Source organism: Ursus maritimus, unplaced genomic scaffold, assembly GCF_017311325.1.
Source record: "Ursus maritimus isolate PB19 unplaced genomic scaffold, ASM1731132v1 scaffold_13, whole genome shotgun sequence".
Taxonomy (NCBI): Eukaryota; Metazoa; Chordata; class Mammalia; order Carnivora; family Ursidae; genus Ursus; species Ursus maritimus.
Window position 1 is genome coordinate 61,093,039 of NW_024423675.1, and position 16,905 is coordinate 61,109,943.

At 53.0% G+C, this 16,905-nt stretch overlaps 1 protein-coding gene across 1 annotated transcript in view; it reads left to right on the forward strand.

The window, feature by feature from the left end:
* SYNJ2 (synaptojanin 2) overlaps positions 1–16,905 on the forward strand; it is a 95,138-nt gene that overhangs the window by 40,906 nt on the left and 37,327 nt on the right. The window contains exons 5-6 of the mRNA XM_040628006.1: positions 6,169–6,252; positions 13,354–13,415. Of these exons, the coding sequence (XP_040483940.1) occupies positions 6,169–6,252; positions 13,354–13,415 (146 nt within the window). The remainder of the gene's footprint in view (positions 1–6,168; positions 6,253–13,353; positions 13,416–16,905) is intronic.

Below are 16,905 nucleotides of genomic sequence, written 5' to 3' on the forward strand. Positions count from 1 at the left end.
CTTGCCTATGAATTCTGTTCATTCTGTCTGCTCTCCTGGATATAAATAATATCTGGTTTAAAATGTCAGAGAAATTGTGGCCCCGAGATGGAGGATATTTTTTTTCTTGCTCGTGTCCACGCGACGAAAAGTACTTCCTTTTGTTTGCATGGCCCCACCTGCACCACCACGTCCCATCCCCGTGCTTATCCTTGTGCGGTGAGCCTTTGAATCCGCGCATTCAACAGATCTTTATTGTTTCTCACCCGCCAGGGGCTGAGCGCTGTGCCAGGAACTGGGGGCCAGAGGTGCAAAGCATATTTGTACAAATCAAAATGCCTGGGCCCCTGAACCTGGTAACCGGGTGGAAGAGGTTTTCATCAGCAGCGCTGGAGCTTGGCCCCTGCCTTGCTCTCCATCGGCCTTTGGGTACACAGTCCCTTATTTGCTCTTCTTGTTTGGTGCTCCCCAGAGTTGTGAGTTTCAACCATATTTTTTAAAAACTGGGGTCTCATCTATTGTATCTTACCAAGGAAATTGTTGGAAAAGCACCTGCCCTCCCTATCACTGGCGTTCCTGAGATTGGGCATTTGAACACTGTGGATGTAAGCTGCTGTAACAAAGTGCCACAGACAGGGCTTAAAAGAACTAGTATTTATTGTCTTACAGTTCTGGAGGCCAAAGGTCCGAAATCTGGGTGTTGGCAGGACCATGCTCCCTCTGAAGCCCCTAGAGGAAGATCCTTCCTGCCTCTTCCAGCTCTGGGGGCCCCCTTTGTGCAGCCCTCCCGTCTCTGCCTCACCTCCATGTGGTGGCCCTCTCCCAGGGCGTCTGTCTCCCCTTTCACGAGGAGACCCACCCTGTCCAATATGTCCCATCTTAACTGCATCTGCAGTGGCCGTCTCCAAATAAGGTCACGTTCTGCGGTGGTAGGAATTAGGACTTAAACATGTCTTCTGGGGGGACACCACTGAACCAATAAGACATAATTCGGTGTTAAGGGACAGTGCTTTAAATGCAGTACATTTAGCTTTATGGAAAATCTCGACGCTGTGCTTGCTTTTCTCATTTTTCTACAGACTGGGTCTGGGGACTTTGCTCTGGTTATTTCATCTATGTGTGTCTTGGTGACTGGCATTGTTCCACGTGCCCAATTGCTCGGACTCAAGAGACAGGGCCCTTGTTTCCTCGTGGCCGGCCCACCAAGGCCTTAGACACACCACCGGCCTGCCCTCTGGCTCCGGGAGCCTGCAGCCTCGTGCTATTTAAATGGCCTCCACCTGCCTCCCTTCTCAGGACTGGGGAGGGATTTCCTTGTTCACACAACCTTTGCGGTCTTCCTAGTTCCTGTTTTCTCTCCCTTTTTCTCCTCTGGACCCAGAGTTGCTTTTTTTTTTGGATTAAACCCTCAGCCCAGCCTTCCCAGCCTTGCTCTAGAAGCAGCGGGCAAGCTGACAGGCAGCCGGACACCCCGAGGATGGGCGGTGAATGTGGACCTCATCTGAGACCAACACGGCTCCTTCGGCCCATGGTGATTTTGCTTTTCCCAGACGTGTATCGGGGCAAGGGGCCCATGGTCACCTTGCACCCAGAGAAGTTCTTTGTGGGGCTACTCCCAGCAGACCCAGTGCTCTCCCAGGATGATTCGTGTCTGCAGAGAGCCCTCAGACAGTGTGACCACCATGGTGGGCGGGTGGGTGGGTGGCGAAGAAGGCCACCCCAGGGGCGGGGAGGGGTCAGTGCCCAGAGCCGACTCCAGGTGTTTCCTCGAGGGCAACAGGGGAGCAAAATGAGCCCCTGAATGTGGTTGTGAGCCCGCCCAGGCAGGGAAGCAGCAGGAACGGGACAGGCACCTTCGCTGTCCTGGGCGTGTCCCCCACGGTCGGTGCTCAGCGGCAGGGGTCTTGCCTGCAGGGACGGGAAAGCCAACAGAGCAAGGGAGGGCAGGGCGACAGACGACACAGGGCCAGGTGGGGCAGCCGAGGAGGGGCAGGAAGGCGTAGAGGAGATTGAGGGCAGAAGTGAAGGCGTGCGCTTCCAGAGGAAAGCACCGGCCGAGAGACATCCTGACCATACCCTGGGGAGCCAGCACAGCCCGGGGGGGGGGTCCGCCCCTTCCCGAAGCCAGGTAGTGTCGGCCATAGCTGCGTTATCCCTTTTCCTGAAATGCTTTCGGAGGCGGGATGAGCAGCCGTGGCTGAAGGAAAGCAGGGGCTCCCCGAGACACAAGAATCTCGTGTGCCCCCCGCCCCTGTACAGGACAGTCGTTTTCTCTGGCTCTGCAATCGTGGCGTGGTTTTTGTTTACATCACTTTGTACCAGTAGAAGTGCTCAGGTTGATCTAAGTTGTTTGTTTTTAATGCAAAAATCTTTTCCAAAGTGGAGCATATCCGTAACTAATGTTCCTGCCAAGCACAGCTCTGCCTTCCCCCCTGCACCTGCTGGTGAAGGGGCTTCTGGGTATCGGCACCCGAGGGCGACGTGCGGCCTGTGGGCGTCTGCCACGCTCAGGGGCAGCTTGGGAGGGGGAGCTGCACAGAAACCACCCGGAAAACCTGCTGTGACCCTGTTGAGGTTGGCCTATCGGGGCTGCGGCGATGGGAGGGGGGCATGGAGAAGTCGCTGCCAGCAGCCCCCCCTGGCCTGCTCCCTGGCATTTGTGGAACCGAGACTGTCCGGCCTGGGAAAGGGTGGTGCCATGGGGTAGCGTGAACCTCCCTGCCGTCGTGGTGGCTTGGCTCTGGGTGACAGCACGTGTGCATTGCTCCCCGAGGCCTTCGAATCAAAGCAATGCCAGTGATGCACTAGGCGGTGGGGTTGATTCGTCCCGGTGGCGTGGCGTTGCCGGCTTTGTGACCTGACGTTGGGAGAAGGGCCGGCTTTGGAACATGGGCCCCTCACCAGAGATCGGCAGGCAGGCTCTTGGAGGAAACCGGGGCTGAGCCGCAGCGGGAAAGGGTCTCCACTGGGTCTGCTTGGTGGCTCTGGGGGTTGCCCATAGATCCCAGGCCCCTGTACGGAAGTGAGGCTCTTCAGACCCCAGCCTGTGGCCACTTGGAAGTGGGGGTCCTTCCCTGAGTGTGTGAAGGTGCTGACGGAGGGCTGCGCTGTGCTCCTTTGAAAATGGTGGGACTAGGCAGAGAGCGGGCGGGTCCCCTGAGGCGGGGTCTCTCCTAAATTAAATGCTCAGGGAGCCAGAAGGGGGAGATGCTTTCAGCACTACCCACTCTGCCTTGCTTTAGTGTTTTTCCTAAGAGGGATGAACAAGCTTTCTCCTCCAAGGCAGGCCGCGTGTGTGTGCACGTGCATGTGGGGGGGGAGGGGAGGAGGTCATGTGTGCACGCACAGGTGTGTGCATTGGTGTGTGGTATGTGAGTGCATGTTTGTGCAGGGGTGTTTCGCAGGGGTGTTTGTGTGCATTGGTGTGTATGGCGTGTGTGTGCAGGTGTGGACCTTGTCTCAGTCTTCCTGGGAAGAAGCCTTTTGGCTCCACTGTGAGTCATACCTGGTAGGATTGCTCTGCAGCTGTGACTCACCATGCAGAAAAACAAACCCCAAAAAGTCCCTTTGGTCTACCAAAAGAAAAAAAAAGAGGAAAAATATTTGGCTATTGAAAATAAGGCCACTGATTAATCCGGAAGGGTAAGGACGGCTGCGTGTCCTCCCAGGAACGCAACAGACTTGGAAAGCACTGGTTTGCAAACACCTCACCTGGAAATGGGAGTTGGGCAGAAGCCTTCCAGATAAAAGAGTATCTGCTGGGCCGCAAGTCTCCCTGCATCTTATCCCTTTCTTCTCAGGGTCTTTGGGTTTCTGCTCCCACCACTCCTTAAAAGGGGCCACTCCGAGTTGCCAAGGCCAGGGTGTCCCAGGCCCGGCTTGGGCTCGCCACGGCTCAGCCATGACAGACTCCCTCCCACCCCTTGTGTGTCCCTACAGTACTGCTCCCCACAGCCTAAGCCCTGCTCCCCCAGTGCTCTGACCCCCACCCTGTCTGTCAGGCCTCTTCAGGGGCCTCATCCACATGCCTGGGCAGTGCTCCCTGCCCTCAAGAGCAAGGAGCCGCCGTCCTGCACTGGGATCACCTTCCCTCATTACTCATTTACTCCTCCCTACGACTAGGTGACAGTAACTCCACTGAGAGAAGGAAACTGAGGCCCAAAGGTTAAAGAACACGCCCAGGGTCACCCTGCAGGGCACAGGGGAGCTGGCAGGTGGAATGGAAGGTGCTGTCCCAGAGCCCGTGTACTGACCCGCTTTCTGGCTCTACCCTCCTCTCTCCTACCCCGAGATCCCAATGCCCTCTGTGAAAACCCTTCTGGGAGGTGAGGCATCGAGTCTGTCAGGAGTATTAAAACCTGTGTTCCTTAGCTCAGGAAGGAAAGCACCCCGGATCCACTGCCTGTTTTGTCTTATTACCTTGACAACAAAGAAGGTGGTCCCGATGATGAATGGGGTGCAAAGCTTTAGCATCTTCACGTGGGAGGGAGGAGTGGAGAAATTCAGAGGCATCTTTTCTTCCTGTCCCAGGGGTGGGGTCTGGAGAGTGGGGCCTCCTGGTGGGTGTTTTCTGAAGCACGTTCTGCCTGTGCAAGTTCCAGCTCAAGAGGGGTGTGGTCTGATGCTAGAGGTAGCTTGTTGAGCATGTCTTAAAGGGAAGGGTAATAGTCCCATAGCTTAAGTCAGGTCCTGGCGCTGTTAAGGACTATCCTTATAGAGAACTGTTGGCTAAATTGGTTTCCTTCTCAGTCATCTGGACCTGTATGCTCTTCATCTCACAGTAGTCCATGATGCCTGCATCGGTTTAAGCAATCTGCTACTTTCTTCTGTTTTTGTTTTAAGATTTTTTAATTTGAGAGAGAAAGAGGGAGAGAGAGCAAGCCTGAGCAGGGGGGGCGGGGGGCAGAGAGAGAGGAATAAGCAGACTCCTGCTGAGCAGGGAACCCAATACGGCTCGATCCCAGGACCCAGGGATCATGACCTGAGCTGAAGGCAGATGCTGAACTGACTGAGCCACCCAGGCGCCCCTGTTTTTGGTTTTTGTTTTTGTTTTGAGCTGGATAATAGGGGGGAGCAAATTTGCTGGTAGTTCATATCTGGAAACAGACAAGTTCTTCACCCAGTGCTTTTCCATTTGGAAAAAGAGAGGAGTTCAGCTCCTGTCTCCTTTGGTCCCAGGGAGCTGCAGGTCTGATGCTCAGGTCCTCCACCGCAGAATTACTAATGCACGTGTGATCTGAGCGTGGTCTAGCCGCACGGAAAGCTACCATGTAAGGGAGCAGGCTGGTAAGAAATGGAAAGGATCGGCAGCATTGCCCAGGCCGGCCCTGCCAGGCCAGGGTAGAATTACTCAGATAAAGGGCAGCACATCTGATAGTCGCCATAGCCTCCCTTCGTGCTGCTCAGGACCGCGCTTCTTGTCCCTGTAACACTCCCCTGCAATGTCGGGGGCGCCTGCAGGCCGATGAGCTGGCACACCCCGAAGTAACGGTGGGTGGGGTGGGGGAGGAGATCTGTGCTTTAGCGGGTGAGTATCCCGTGCGTCCAGGCAGGCGCTCCCCACCGCCCGAAGCGTGTGAAGGCTGTGCCGTGTATGTTGACTTAGCGGTGGGCTTAAGAACACAGTGGCCCAGGGCCAGGAGCAACTACAAGTTCATGTCAAGTCTTGGCCTGCGTGGTCAAGCGCAGTGTCAGTGACTCGTGTGGTCACCCAGGGCTTTTGGCTAAGCTCGTTCGTTTCTTCCATCCCTTTCCAGTTGCTCTCTGCTACTTAGCTAGTTGACAAGGTGAAAATCGAGGGCTGGAAGGAAGGGCTTAGTTCGGTTCCAGAGCACATTTGCTTCTGTTCCTCCAGTGGGGAGCGGGGAGGCGCTGCTGGGCTTTCCAGGGAGCTGGGTGAGGCTGTGTTTAGTCCCGGTCAGCTGCGGCTCTCCCCGGGAGGCCCTGTGCCCGCTCCAGACTCCTGTGAGGCTGGTCAGCTGCCAGCATGCCCGTGAGCACACGGGGCCAGCCTGTGGGTCAGGGAGCGGCGAGGCCAGGCTGGCCAGGGGAACAGAGGGCGCAGAAGTCCGCTGTCTGCCCTTCATCCGGGCTGGTGTCGGGTCTCAGGCGGCCAGATCCCGTTACCCGGCCCCAGGACATTCAGTTTCATTGAGGAATACTTTCCCTTTATGTTTCCTTGTGGTGCAGACGATTTACATGGATGACGGAGTGTCGTCTTTTGTCCAGATCAGAGGCTCCGTTCCGCTGTTTTGGGAGCAGCCAGGGCTTCAGGTAGGTAATGAAAAAAGTAAGTCACCTGCCTCTCTCCTCTGGACAGCTGTGGTTTGTTTCTTTTAACCGTATTTCTGTCAGTTTCTAGGCTTGTTCCTCAGGCCCATTGGATTGAGCTGAGCTGCCAAAGTGTGCACACCTGTGTGTGTGTGTGTGTGTGTGTGTGTGTGTGTGCGTGCACGCTCGCGTGTGTATGTGTGTGTGCGTGGTGTTTATATACAGAAATGTACACACTGTGTGTAATTCTCTGACCCCAAGTTTGCTGTTGATGCGGCCCACGTGGGAAGGGAGGTCTTTGCTGATAAGAGAACCGCATGATGTAATTGAGTAGAATTACTTTCTTAGCCGCCAAGGTCAATGTATTGAGAACACGGCCAAAGATGTTTTTTGAGAGCTGAGACCATCCTATGGGGCTCTGAAAGGTTTTCAGGCCCTGGCCATGCAGCAGGTCCAAGGGCCGGAGGTGCCTGCTGTGGGGCCACGTGAGAATGGCACAGAACTTTCCCGTGATTTCTAAAAATACACCTTGCAGTCTAAACCAGGGCTCTGGTCCGTGCCAGAGGTATTTGGCGTTCTGTCTCCTGGGAAGAGTTCAGGGCGTGGTACCACGTTCCAAGGACATGTTTGCCCTCCGTGGAACTGTGCACTGCCTCGTTTGCAAGTTCCTTCCCTGGAGGGTCACGGGCCAAGTGGGTCTGAGGTTACTCAGCGTTGACCCCAGATCTTCCGCTCTGGTTGGAGCGATACTCTGGGTGCCCAGAAGACCTCTCTGCCAGGCCTCCGTGGCTCCCGTTCCTCTTACCGAGGACTCTGTGTGATGGCGGTTGGGTCGTCAGCGGTGGCTCAGGGCCGTCTGCCACGTTCTTGGGGGGTGTTTGACAGCACTGGGTCTTTCCCCGGCCTTTGACTTGACCCCGTGGCAGCAGAAGGCACTTTGTCCATGTGGCTGTCATCATGCAGTGGACAGCCTTGATAAGGAACCACGGTCAGTTCTTGGAGTGAGGTGGAGGCATGAGGGTCTCCTGAGGGTCTGACTTCTGGTGGAGGGGGAAGCTTTTTTAGCCTTCAGTCTTCCCATCAGAAAGGAACAACTAAGATGTGCGAGGATGGCTGGTGGCATTACGTGGCAGCATGGAGAGACACTCCTGAGGATGATTAGGACAGGCAAGATGATGCTGGAGCTCATCCCAAAACAGGTTTTTTAAAATGGCTGTATTGTGATAGAATTTACATACCATAAACTACACCCATTTAAAGCATACAATTCAGTGGTTTTTAGTGCATTTACAGAGTCACATAGCCATCACCGTGGTCTAATTTTAGAGGACTCATCGCCCCTAAGAACCCTGTCCCCGCTGGCCGTCACCCCTCCCCGTGCCCCCCTCCCAGCTCTCCCCGAGGCCGAAGCAACTGTCAGTCTGCTTTCTATCTCTATAGATTTGCCCATTCGGGACATTCCAAAAAGGGTTTTTGAAACTTGATTTCTTTTTTTTAAGATTTGGAGTTTACCCTCCTGAAACTTCTGGAACTCTGTATTTAGAAGAATAAAAAGCAAGTGAGTAGGGGATAAAAAAGGAAGCAGGAGACAATGTTACGTTTCATGTGAAGATTTTAAGAAATCCAGAAATTGGGGGTGGTCGTGATAGTCTTGGAATTTGGGAAGGAGCCTTTGAAGTGTATCCCCTTCGCCCCTGCGTCCAGTTCTGGGTCCTTCTGACCTCGGACACTGACCCTGAGACCAGGATTTGGGATGGCCGCGATTGCCAACGGGCTCCTTCTTGCCTTACAGGCTGGCTGTCTGCAGGGGGATACATGAGAGTGAGTCTGATTGCCCAGACCTTTGAGAAGGTTCCCCCTCTCTCCATCGTGTCTTGTCTGGGGCTCTCCAGCTCTTTGTATCTTCCATCCCATTTCTAGGACTCTCCATGTTCCAGTCTCCGTCTTCTCAAAATAGCAAAATTGGTCTGTCATTCCTGTCTTTAATTTTGGTCCCCAGCTTGACCCACTTGATGCAGCCTGACCCTGCCATGGAACAGCTGCCCTCAATCTGACATGAGCATTCTCGGTGGGGTTCTGGGGGCTCGCTTTTTGGCAGCCATGGCGCCTTTTAGATTCATAACACTTGTGCTTCTCCAGAGCTTCTGTGGTTTTTTTCAAAATAAGCTTCAAAAGGCTTTAGTGTTCATTAATCTTATGAAGGATTTGCTAACCTTTGGGTCTGATACCCATGTTTATCTTCTAAAACCTTCCACCATCAGAGAGATTAGGTCATCTTCGCAGGGTGACCAGGTTCACTCATGGTCTGCATTCACCCTCCTCCCTGAACTATCAACGGCAAGCCTGAGGGTTGATTCTGGTTGTTTTTCTCCCCTCCTTCTTCACTTAGGTTAGATGAAAAATGCAAAGATTTTTGGGCAGATAGCTTGCATCTTAAGTTGCAGTGTTGCAACCTCTGGGGGCTCTCCCTGGGAACCGACGCGCCCCGCCAGGGATGGGGCGTAGGTGTGGGGACGGGCAGAGAGGACTTGGGACGATGATTTGTCTGCACGTTTGCACAGCAGTGGTGCCTTCCTTACAAACTCCTGGATCCTGACGCCATTTCTAGCCACGTGTACCTTACACAGTTTCGTCTTTACCATGTAAACAGCTTTGAGGTTTATAAATAGCCACACTGAAATTTTACACTTAAAGCTAATTGCTCCCCTGGTATGATTAGTGAGAGAGTATATTTGTTCTATACTCTTAGTCCGTTGAAGATTTTGCTCCCCTGTCGCTTTACAGTCTTCCTCCCTGTAACGTGCGTGTACAGACGGTCTTGCCAAGGTGAGTTAGGTCTCTGTTTTGAAGCTTCATACGACTGTCAGCAGCTGGAGGAGGATGCAAAGTAGATTAGTCCCCTCTGCTGTTCCCACCTTGCCTGCACTCGCCCCCTCCCCGTCACACCCTGTTTACTAGGCCCTCGGGTTCACGGCACTGTATGTGCTCATTTGTGTGGCTGTACTTTTTTTGGTCCCTAAAAGGGTGTGAGATGGCTTGTAGCACAACAGTTTCAGAAGAGGTTGGGGTGAGGGAAAGATCCTTCTAATGCGAACGAATATAATCCGGGACAGAGTCGCGAGCGCATTGCGGACCCCGGGTCCTGCGTGTTTGCACGAGCCCCTGTGTCCGGGACAGAGTCGCGCATGCACTGTGGGACCCGGGTCCTGCGTGTTTGCACGAGCCCCTGTGTCCGGGACAGAGTCGCGCATGCACTGTGGGACCCGGGTCCTGCGTGTTTGCACGAGCCCCTGTGTCCGGGACAGAGTCGCGCATGCACTGTGGGACCCGGGTCCTGCGTGTTTGCACGAGCCCCTGTGCGGGACAGAGTCACGCATGCACTGTGGGACCCAGGTCCTGCGTGTTTGCACGAGCCCCTGTGCGGGACAGAGTCACGCATGCACTGTGGGACCCAGGTCCTGCGTGTTTGCACGAGCCCCTGTGCGGGACAGAGTCACGCATGCACTGTGGGACCCGGGTCCTGCGTGTTTGCACGAGCCCCTGTGCGGGACAGAGTCACGCATGCACTGTGGGACCCGGGTCCTGCGTGTTTGCACGAGCCCCTGTGTCCGGGACAGAGTCGCGCATGCACTGTGGGACCTGGGTCCTGCGTGTTTGCACGAGCTCCTGTGTCCGGGACAGAGTCGTGCGAGCACTGTGGGCCCTGGGTCCTGTGTGTTTGCACGAGCTCCTGTGTTTCACCAGCAGCCATCACTAAAAGAACCAAGATTGCGAGGTAGCTTCTCCTGTGATTCAGAGCATAAGCTTTGCAGTGGCAGGACCTGGTTCCAGTTCAAGTTCTGGCTCCCCTACTTAGGGACCATATTCTTTTGACAAGTTTTTATCTCAGAAAAAGGTTCTTATCAACAAAAAACAAAAAACCTGAGAAGTTCCTGTCTTTGCTAAGCCTTGGTTTTCTCCTCTGTACGTGGGGTTAACAACCGACCTCACGGGCTGTGGGGAGGGTTAGCTGCCACAGCGCGTAGTAGAATTCAGCGCAGTTTCCAGAACCCAGAGGACACACAAGTGTCAGCTGTCAGTATTTGTAACGTACATCACACCATCCATCCAGGAGACAGGAACACAGGTTGCATTGGGAGAGCGTGGCACTTTGCGCCCAGAGTCAGAGCTTCACCCGTCTCCACGAGGCCTGTGAGGTGGGGACAGTGTCCACGTATCTCTCTGTCAAGACGAGGCACGAGGATGAGGCTCCCAGGTGTCCCATCACCCCGTCCTCAGAGAAGCCATGTGTTCATCCCACAGCCGCTCACTGACATCTGTGGGTACGTGGGGGCACTTTAGGTCACAGCCCCCGCCTTCAGGAGAAGGGGACAGGTCATGATGGTGTGGCGTGCGTAGCGCCCATGGGAGAGGAGGCCACCATGCCTGGGGCAGCTGTGGGGAGGGCCAGCTTGCCCGGAGGAGGGGGTGGGCATCTGAACCGACTCGAGGGGACAGGGCCACGTCGGCCAGCCTGCGGTGGGGACTGCACGTGCCGGGGTGGCGGCCCCAGCGGTCACACGTGTCCCGGGAGTGGGAAGGTTTGCTGCTCGCAGCCCGAGCATGGGGGCCATGGCCAGATGTCAGACCAGAGAGGCAGGCAAGGGCCAGACGGAGACGGGCTTTCTGTGGTAGGCTGCGGAGTTTACGTTTTACTCCAGGAGCTGCTAAAAGGGGGGGGGGGGCGCTCCAACTTGGCTGCACTGGTGCCCACACTGCGTGCTGTCCCAGTTCAGTCCCAGCGTCCAGTCGTCTGTGACTGGAATTTCTAACTGCTCATAGAAGAAACTTTGAGTTATGATTCGGGGAGAGGCAGCCATGGCCAGTAACAGAACTTGTCACGACTAAACACCGGGCTTCTGAGCCCTGAACCATTGTTTTCCTGCTTTCCCCTTACTGCCTTCCCCTGGGAAGGATTCTGGAAACAGCCGCAGCTTAGGGCAGATTTCTAGCGCTGACGGACAGGCTGACCGCGCAGCAAGCAGCCCCTTCTCTTGGGCTTCAGCCCCTGGGGATCTTGCGCACGGTGGCTCAGAGGAACGTGGGCCTGCTTTCCGCCCACACCTGCCTCGTGAGTTCAGAAGACAGGCGCTGACTGGCCTCGGAGGGCAGGAGAGAGCAGTTTTCTCACAACTTGGCTGTGCAGGTTGTGGGAATTAAGTCTCGCATGTCCTCAGCTGGGGCCTTTGGGAAAAGGAGCCCAGAACACACACAGCAGCAAAGTGAAAGCGATCGGTGGAGCCTCTCCTAAGGACTCCCAAGGTTTCTTAGGACCAAAAGGGACTCGGGACTTTATTTGTAGAAGTCATTTAGACGGATATGCCTAATCCCAGTGATTTCTAAATCTGTTGCTGAGAAGCCAGTCATCTAGAATGGCTCTTTCCTAGGGTATGAAGAGGGGCAGATGTATGACTTGTGGCGGGAAGACTTGTAAATAACCCTCGGTCCACACTCCACAGTGACCCTCGGTGGTGCAGACAGACAAGCCTAACGACATCGCGTTTATAATGCCCCACAACCAGCAAAGCCGAGCAGTACACTTCCAGAAACGTTTTATCTTAGATAATTCCAGACCTGCAGAAAAGTTGTAGGAACAGCAGAGAGCACTCCCATGCTACCTGTCCCCAGATTCACTCGGTGTGCACCTCTTGCTGTCCACACGTGCGACCCGTTATTTCCGGAATCCCTGGAGAGCGGGTCGCATACATCAGATCTCCTTAATACGTCACGACGTTTTTCCTGAAAGCAAGTATGTTCTCTTGCATCAGCACAGGATGGGTACATGGTCAGCTGGTGTGACATGGTGCTCTAAACCGACCTGCGGTCTGCATTCCAGATTTATCAGTCGTGGCACTTTCCCCCCTTTGGTTGGGGATCCAGGCCAGGACCCTGCCCTGAATGTCATTGTCACACTCCAGTCTCCTTTAATCTCTGGATCAGTTCCTCTGCCTTCTGTCTCTTGGACATTGATGTTTTTGGAGAATGCAGATCTTTTTCTTTAAATTGGAGGTGCCTCATATGGGGGTTTCTGGGTGTTTCATTATGATTGGGTTCATGGTGTGGATCTCTGACAGCACCACATCCTTGTCCGAGTGTCCCATCTGCGTCCACGTGCCCCCTCATTAGTGATGTTAGTCTCCATCACTCAGGCATGGTGCTACTCAGTTTCTTTCCTTGTAGTTAATATGTCCTCCTTTTCAACTAATAAACATCTGCGAGACTCAGACCGTGTTAGTATCGTATTCCTCATCAAACTCTCCCTTAACATTTATGACCAGCAGCTGATTTTTGCTGAACCGTTCTTTACTATGATGGTTATAAAATGGTGATTTTTCCAGCACTGCCTCCATACTTATCGACTGGTGTTCTACTCTAAGGAAGAGCCTCCCTTCTCCCTGTCCACCTGCCCACCTCTCTGTCCATTCATCTGTCCACTCAGCCAGCCAGTTCTGATCTATAGAGACTTATGAATTCTTATTTCAGTCATCAGATTATAATCCATTACTGTCCTTTATAGTTCAGTGCTCACACTGTCCCACATTTGTCCGGAGAGAGCCTTTTCAAACTGGCTCCAATAACAATACGTAGTTTTAAGTTTGTTTTTTGAACTTTCAATATGAAATAGGTAATTCTAAATCATAAGGCAAATTAGTTTGCAGGTAGCTATAACTCAGATTTTAGGGGTGGTCGAGGTCCCCAGCCTTGCTGAGGAGGCCGAGAAGTGGTTTCTCTCTCCCTGCTTGGCTTACGTTCACCTCTGCACTGTGGAAGGCTTTGCAGATCTGACGTGGGCCTCATGGGCTGACCCTGAAGTTTCTCTTCTGCCTTTGGAAGAATTCCAGCCAGCACGGGGCCCATGCAGCAGTGGGGACAGGCTGCAGCAGAGCCAGACTCGGGCTTTGGGATCTGAGTTCAAAGCCAACCTTCCAGGTCTGTGCATGGGCCACAGAAGGGGCGAGAGGCGGCCACGTGCAGCCTGGCTGGCAGCGAGGGGGATGGGGAAGACCATCACTTCCTGGGTTCACGGAGCAGGAGGAGTCACTAGTGTTATTTCTCTTGCTCTAGGTTGGCTCTCATCATCTGAGACTCAACAGAGGCCTAGAAGCCAACGCCCCTGCTTTCGACAGGTAGGGTTGTCTGGCACCATCCTAAGCCTGCCATCCTTTCGGGAGTCTTCCCCCCACCAGACAGCAGCACGGGACAGCGGGAGGGGGAGGGTCCCCAGTCCTGGACCTTATCTGCCTTTTACTTTGGTTCTTTGGGCAAGAGGGGAGTTTATAAAATGGGATTTTTAGTGGCTCTCAGGTTTTCCTGAAAGTTCATTAATACTGAGGTAACCCTTGGCAGTTATGTTATCAGATCCTTCTTTAACGAAGCTTAATCCCATTGTCCTAGTTAACAAGGGATAACCTAAATTATAGGATATTTGTGGCTGCGTGTTTTTCTTTTAAAAGCGATATATTCCCAGACTTAAAAAGTCACAGTATAGAAAGGTGTAAAGTGAGAAGCGAAAGGACTGTTGACTTCCAGCTCCTACTAAAGATTTCACTATTAGTTTTTTACGTATCGTTCTAGAAAACCATTCGGCAGATATACAGTTCATTTTCTGCACCACAAACTAGACCATTACACATTCCTTGTTATGGAACTTTCTTAAGCCATCGGTCAACTAAACAGTAACTTGTATTTGACATAGTTCATCGCTTCTTTAAAATATTTGCATTTTTAATCTAAATACTAATTTTAAAAATTAGCAAATGTCATAAAGATCCCAAGAGTGATTTCTTTAAGGGTATCACTCATTCTACCTGAAGCTCAATTTGGACGTGAAGTCTGCGTGTGTCCTTCCTGTTACCGCAGACTGGCAACAGCAGCCCGTGACCGTGAGTTAGCACGTTAGGACTAGTGGGCCGTCACTGTAGAGCGGGCTGTATGTGCACCTGAAAATGCTCTTGCCTGTTTCCAGAACGCTGCTAACGTGTTCTGCGCATTGTGTAGATGGAGTTGTTGTGGGAGACACTGATCTGCCTGAAATGTCCTTAGGAAATTGAGCACAGCATTCCTCCCCAGCCGACCACAGTAGAAGGGAAGGGGCATGCACGCTGGGCTTGTTTCAAAAGCCTTGTGTTGGTGAGCTTTCAAAAAATATATTTTAAGAATGTTTACTTGGACTTAAATATTTTTAAATCCTGTTAGTGTGTGGTGTGTGCACCCGAAAGGATAAGCCCTCTCTTCTCACAGGAGCCCATTCAAGACCGTAAGCCCTTTGACGGGCAGTGGCCACTGGAAATGTGGCTCACGGCTCGCTCCCTTCCTGAGGCAGTCTAGCTGGACGTAGCTGAGCTCCACGTGCCCTCACGGCCCAGGGCCGGAGCTGCCTGGCCTCACGCTGGGTGCTGCCCCCATGCGCTCATTTCAGTGCCGCGTAGGAGCTCGGGCACGTGATTCTCCAGCGGACCCACCGCAGGGGGTGTCCTACATCTGTGGCACATCGGGCGCTCTCAGGAGTTTCTCCGTTCTTTGATGTGCTTGGTCCAAAGTAAATCCCTTACCCCCCCAACCTGTCCCCACAAAACCCCTTTCCCTGGGTAGTCTGGGTACGCATGGAGTACCTGTGGCCAATGCTATCCTGTTCCCTAGGTTGTTCACTGTTACCTCTTGTCCACCTGCTGTCCAGGGGAGGGAAGGGGGTGCACTGAGCCGGCCTTGGCTGTGCTGGCCTGAGGAGGATCTTGTCTCGCTGGTAGAGTTTGGATGGAAGTATTAACCTTCCATGGGGGGGCGGCGCCTGGGTCTCACCCGTGTGGGATGCTGGCTCCCAGCTCCTTCCTCCCTCTCTGCGCAGAGCTGTTTGCATCTGCAGCCCTGGGGTGGACACTAGGGTGTGTTTCCTTGCTGGCCGCTCAGTTATGCCCTGACTACCCCACTTCTAATGCCTCGAAAAGCCCCCCAGTTCTCCAAGGAGCTCTGCACAACAGTAACAGATGGGCAGGCGGGGGAAGGACCCTGGGTGCCCAGAGCAGAGAGGCCAGGCTGGAGTCTCACTGGCCTTGGGGTGGGCCCCAGCACTTCCTCTGGGAGCGCTGAGGTCAGTTTTAGTGTGTCACTAATAAGTGTATCATCTTATTTTAAAAGTAAAAAGAAGAAAAGGGGGGGCACCTGGGTGGCTTAATCGGTTAAGCATCTGCCTTCAGCTCAGGTCATGATCTCAGGGTCTTGGGATCGAATCCCGAATTGGGCTCCTTGCTCAGTGGGGAGTGTGCTTCTCCCTCTCCCTCTGTGTGCTTGCTTGCTGTCCCTCTCAAATAAATAAATAAAAATTAAAAAAAAATTTTTTTAAATATTTTATTTATTTATGTGACAGAGAGACAGCCAGTGAGAGAGGGAACACAGCAGGGGAGTGAGAGAGGAAGAAGCAGGCTCCCAGCAGAGGAGCCCGATGGGGGACTCGATCCCGGAACACCGGGATCACGCCCTGAGCCGAAGGCAGACGCATAACGACTGCGCCACCCAGGCGCCCCAAAAAATTTTTAAAAAGGAAGGAAAGGAAAACCAGCTCCCATGTGCCAAGCACTGACTTGTCACTTTTGTCTTCTTAGTCCTCAAAACCATCTTTTACAGGAGGACGATTAGCTTTAAGGTACAAAGGAAGAGCTCAGAAGGGATGAGTAATTTGATCAAGGGTGCTTGGGGCTGGTGTGATGAGCGATACTGTTTCTCTTCCAACTCTCGGTTTCTAACCATTTGAGACACAGGGTCACACATCAGCCTTATTTCTGATAAGCTGCATTGTGGGTGGTGGCCTGCATGTGTGGCCACAGTGGGCTTCCTCGCGTTTCACCCCCAAATCAGGGCTTGCGCAGCGACTGACAGAGCCGGGCAGCTGAGACTTGCCCCCAGAGCAGAGCCTACCCTTTGGCGCCATGTGTCTATCCTCTGGCCAGGACACACCTTCCCTGGGCAGGCCGACCCAGAAGAGCCCAGAGGGGCTGAGCCATGTGCCCTCTGTTTCTTCCCATACCCTCACCCAGAGCACAGGCTTTGCAGAAGCCCGGATTGCACCAATCTAATTGAGCCTTACCTCTTCCCGGGGCAGGGACACGCAGGGGTCCGGGGGGTACACCGCAGGGAGCGCGGGGCTGCCAGGAGCATCTTGAGAATTATGCCACGTAGAGATAGGAGCTCACCCTTAACAAGTCAGCAGAGGACCTAAATTCAAACTACCCCCTTCAGGATCCGTATTCTACTGTACCGTGCTACCCCTCGAAGTTGGTAAGAGAGTGTCTTTTCCTTTATTGGGCTAAAATTGGTTCCTTTGTGCTAATTAACTTAAAAAGAACATGTCATCCTAGAAATTTGGAAAATACAAATATGTATAAAGAAGAAAAAGATTTCAAGTCACATAAAATTCCACCACTTTTAATATCGTGGCATGCTATCTTCTAGTCTTTTTTCTATCTTTACGTGTGAAGATTGCATGATGAAAATATGGTTTACATCTGCTTTTTGTATGGTCTTTTCCCTGTATTTTTTTAAGTTACATTTAAGCATTCCTACCATTATTAAGATTGTAAAGTTAACTTTTCAAAAGCTAGAGATAAAGGATAAATATTAGTC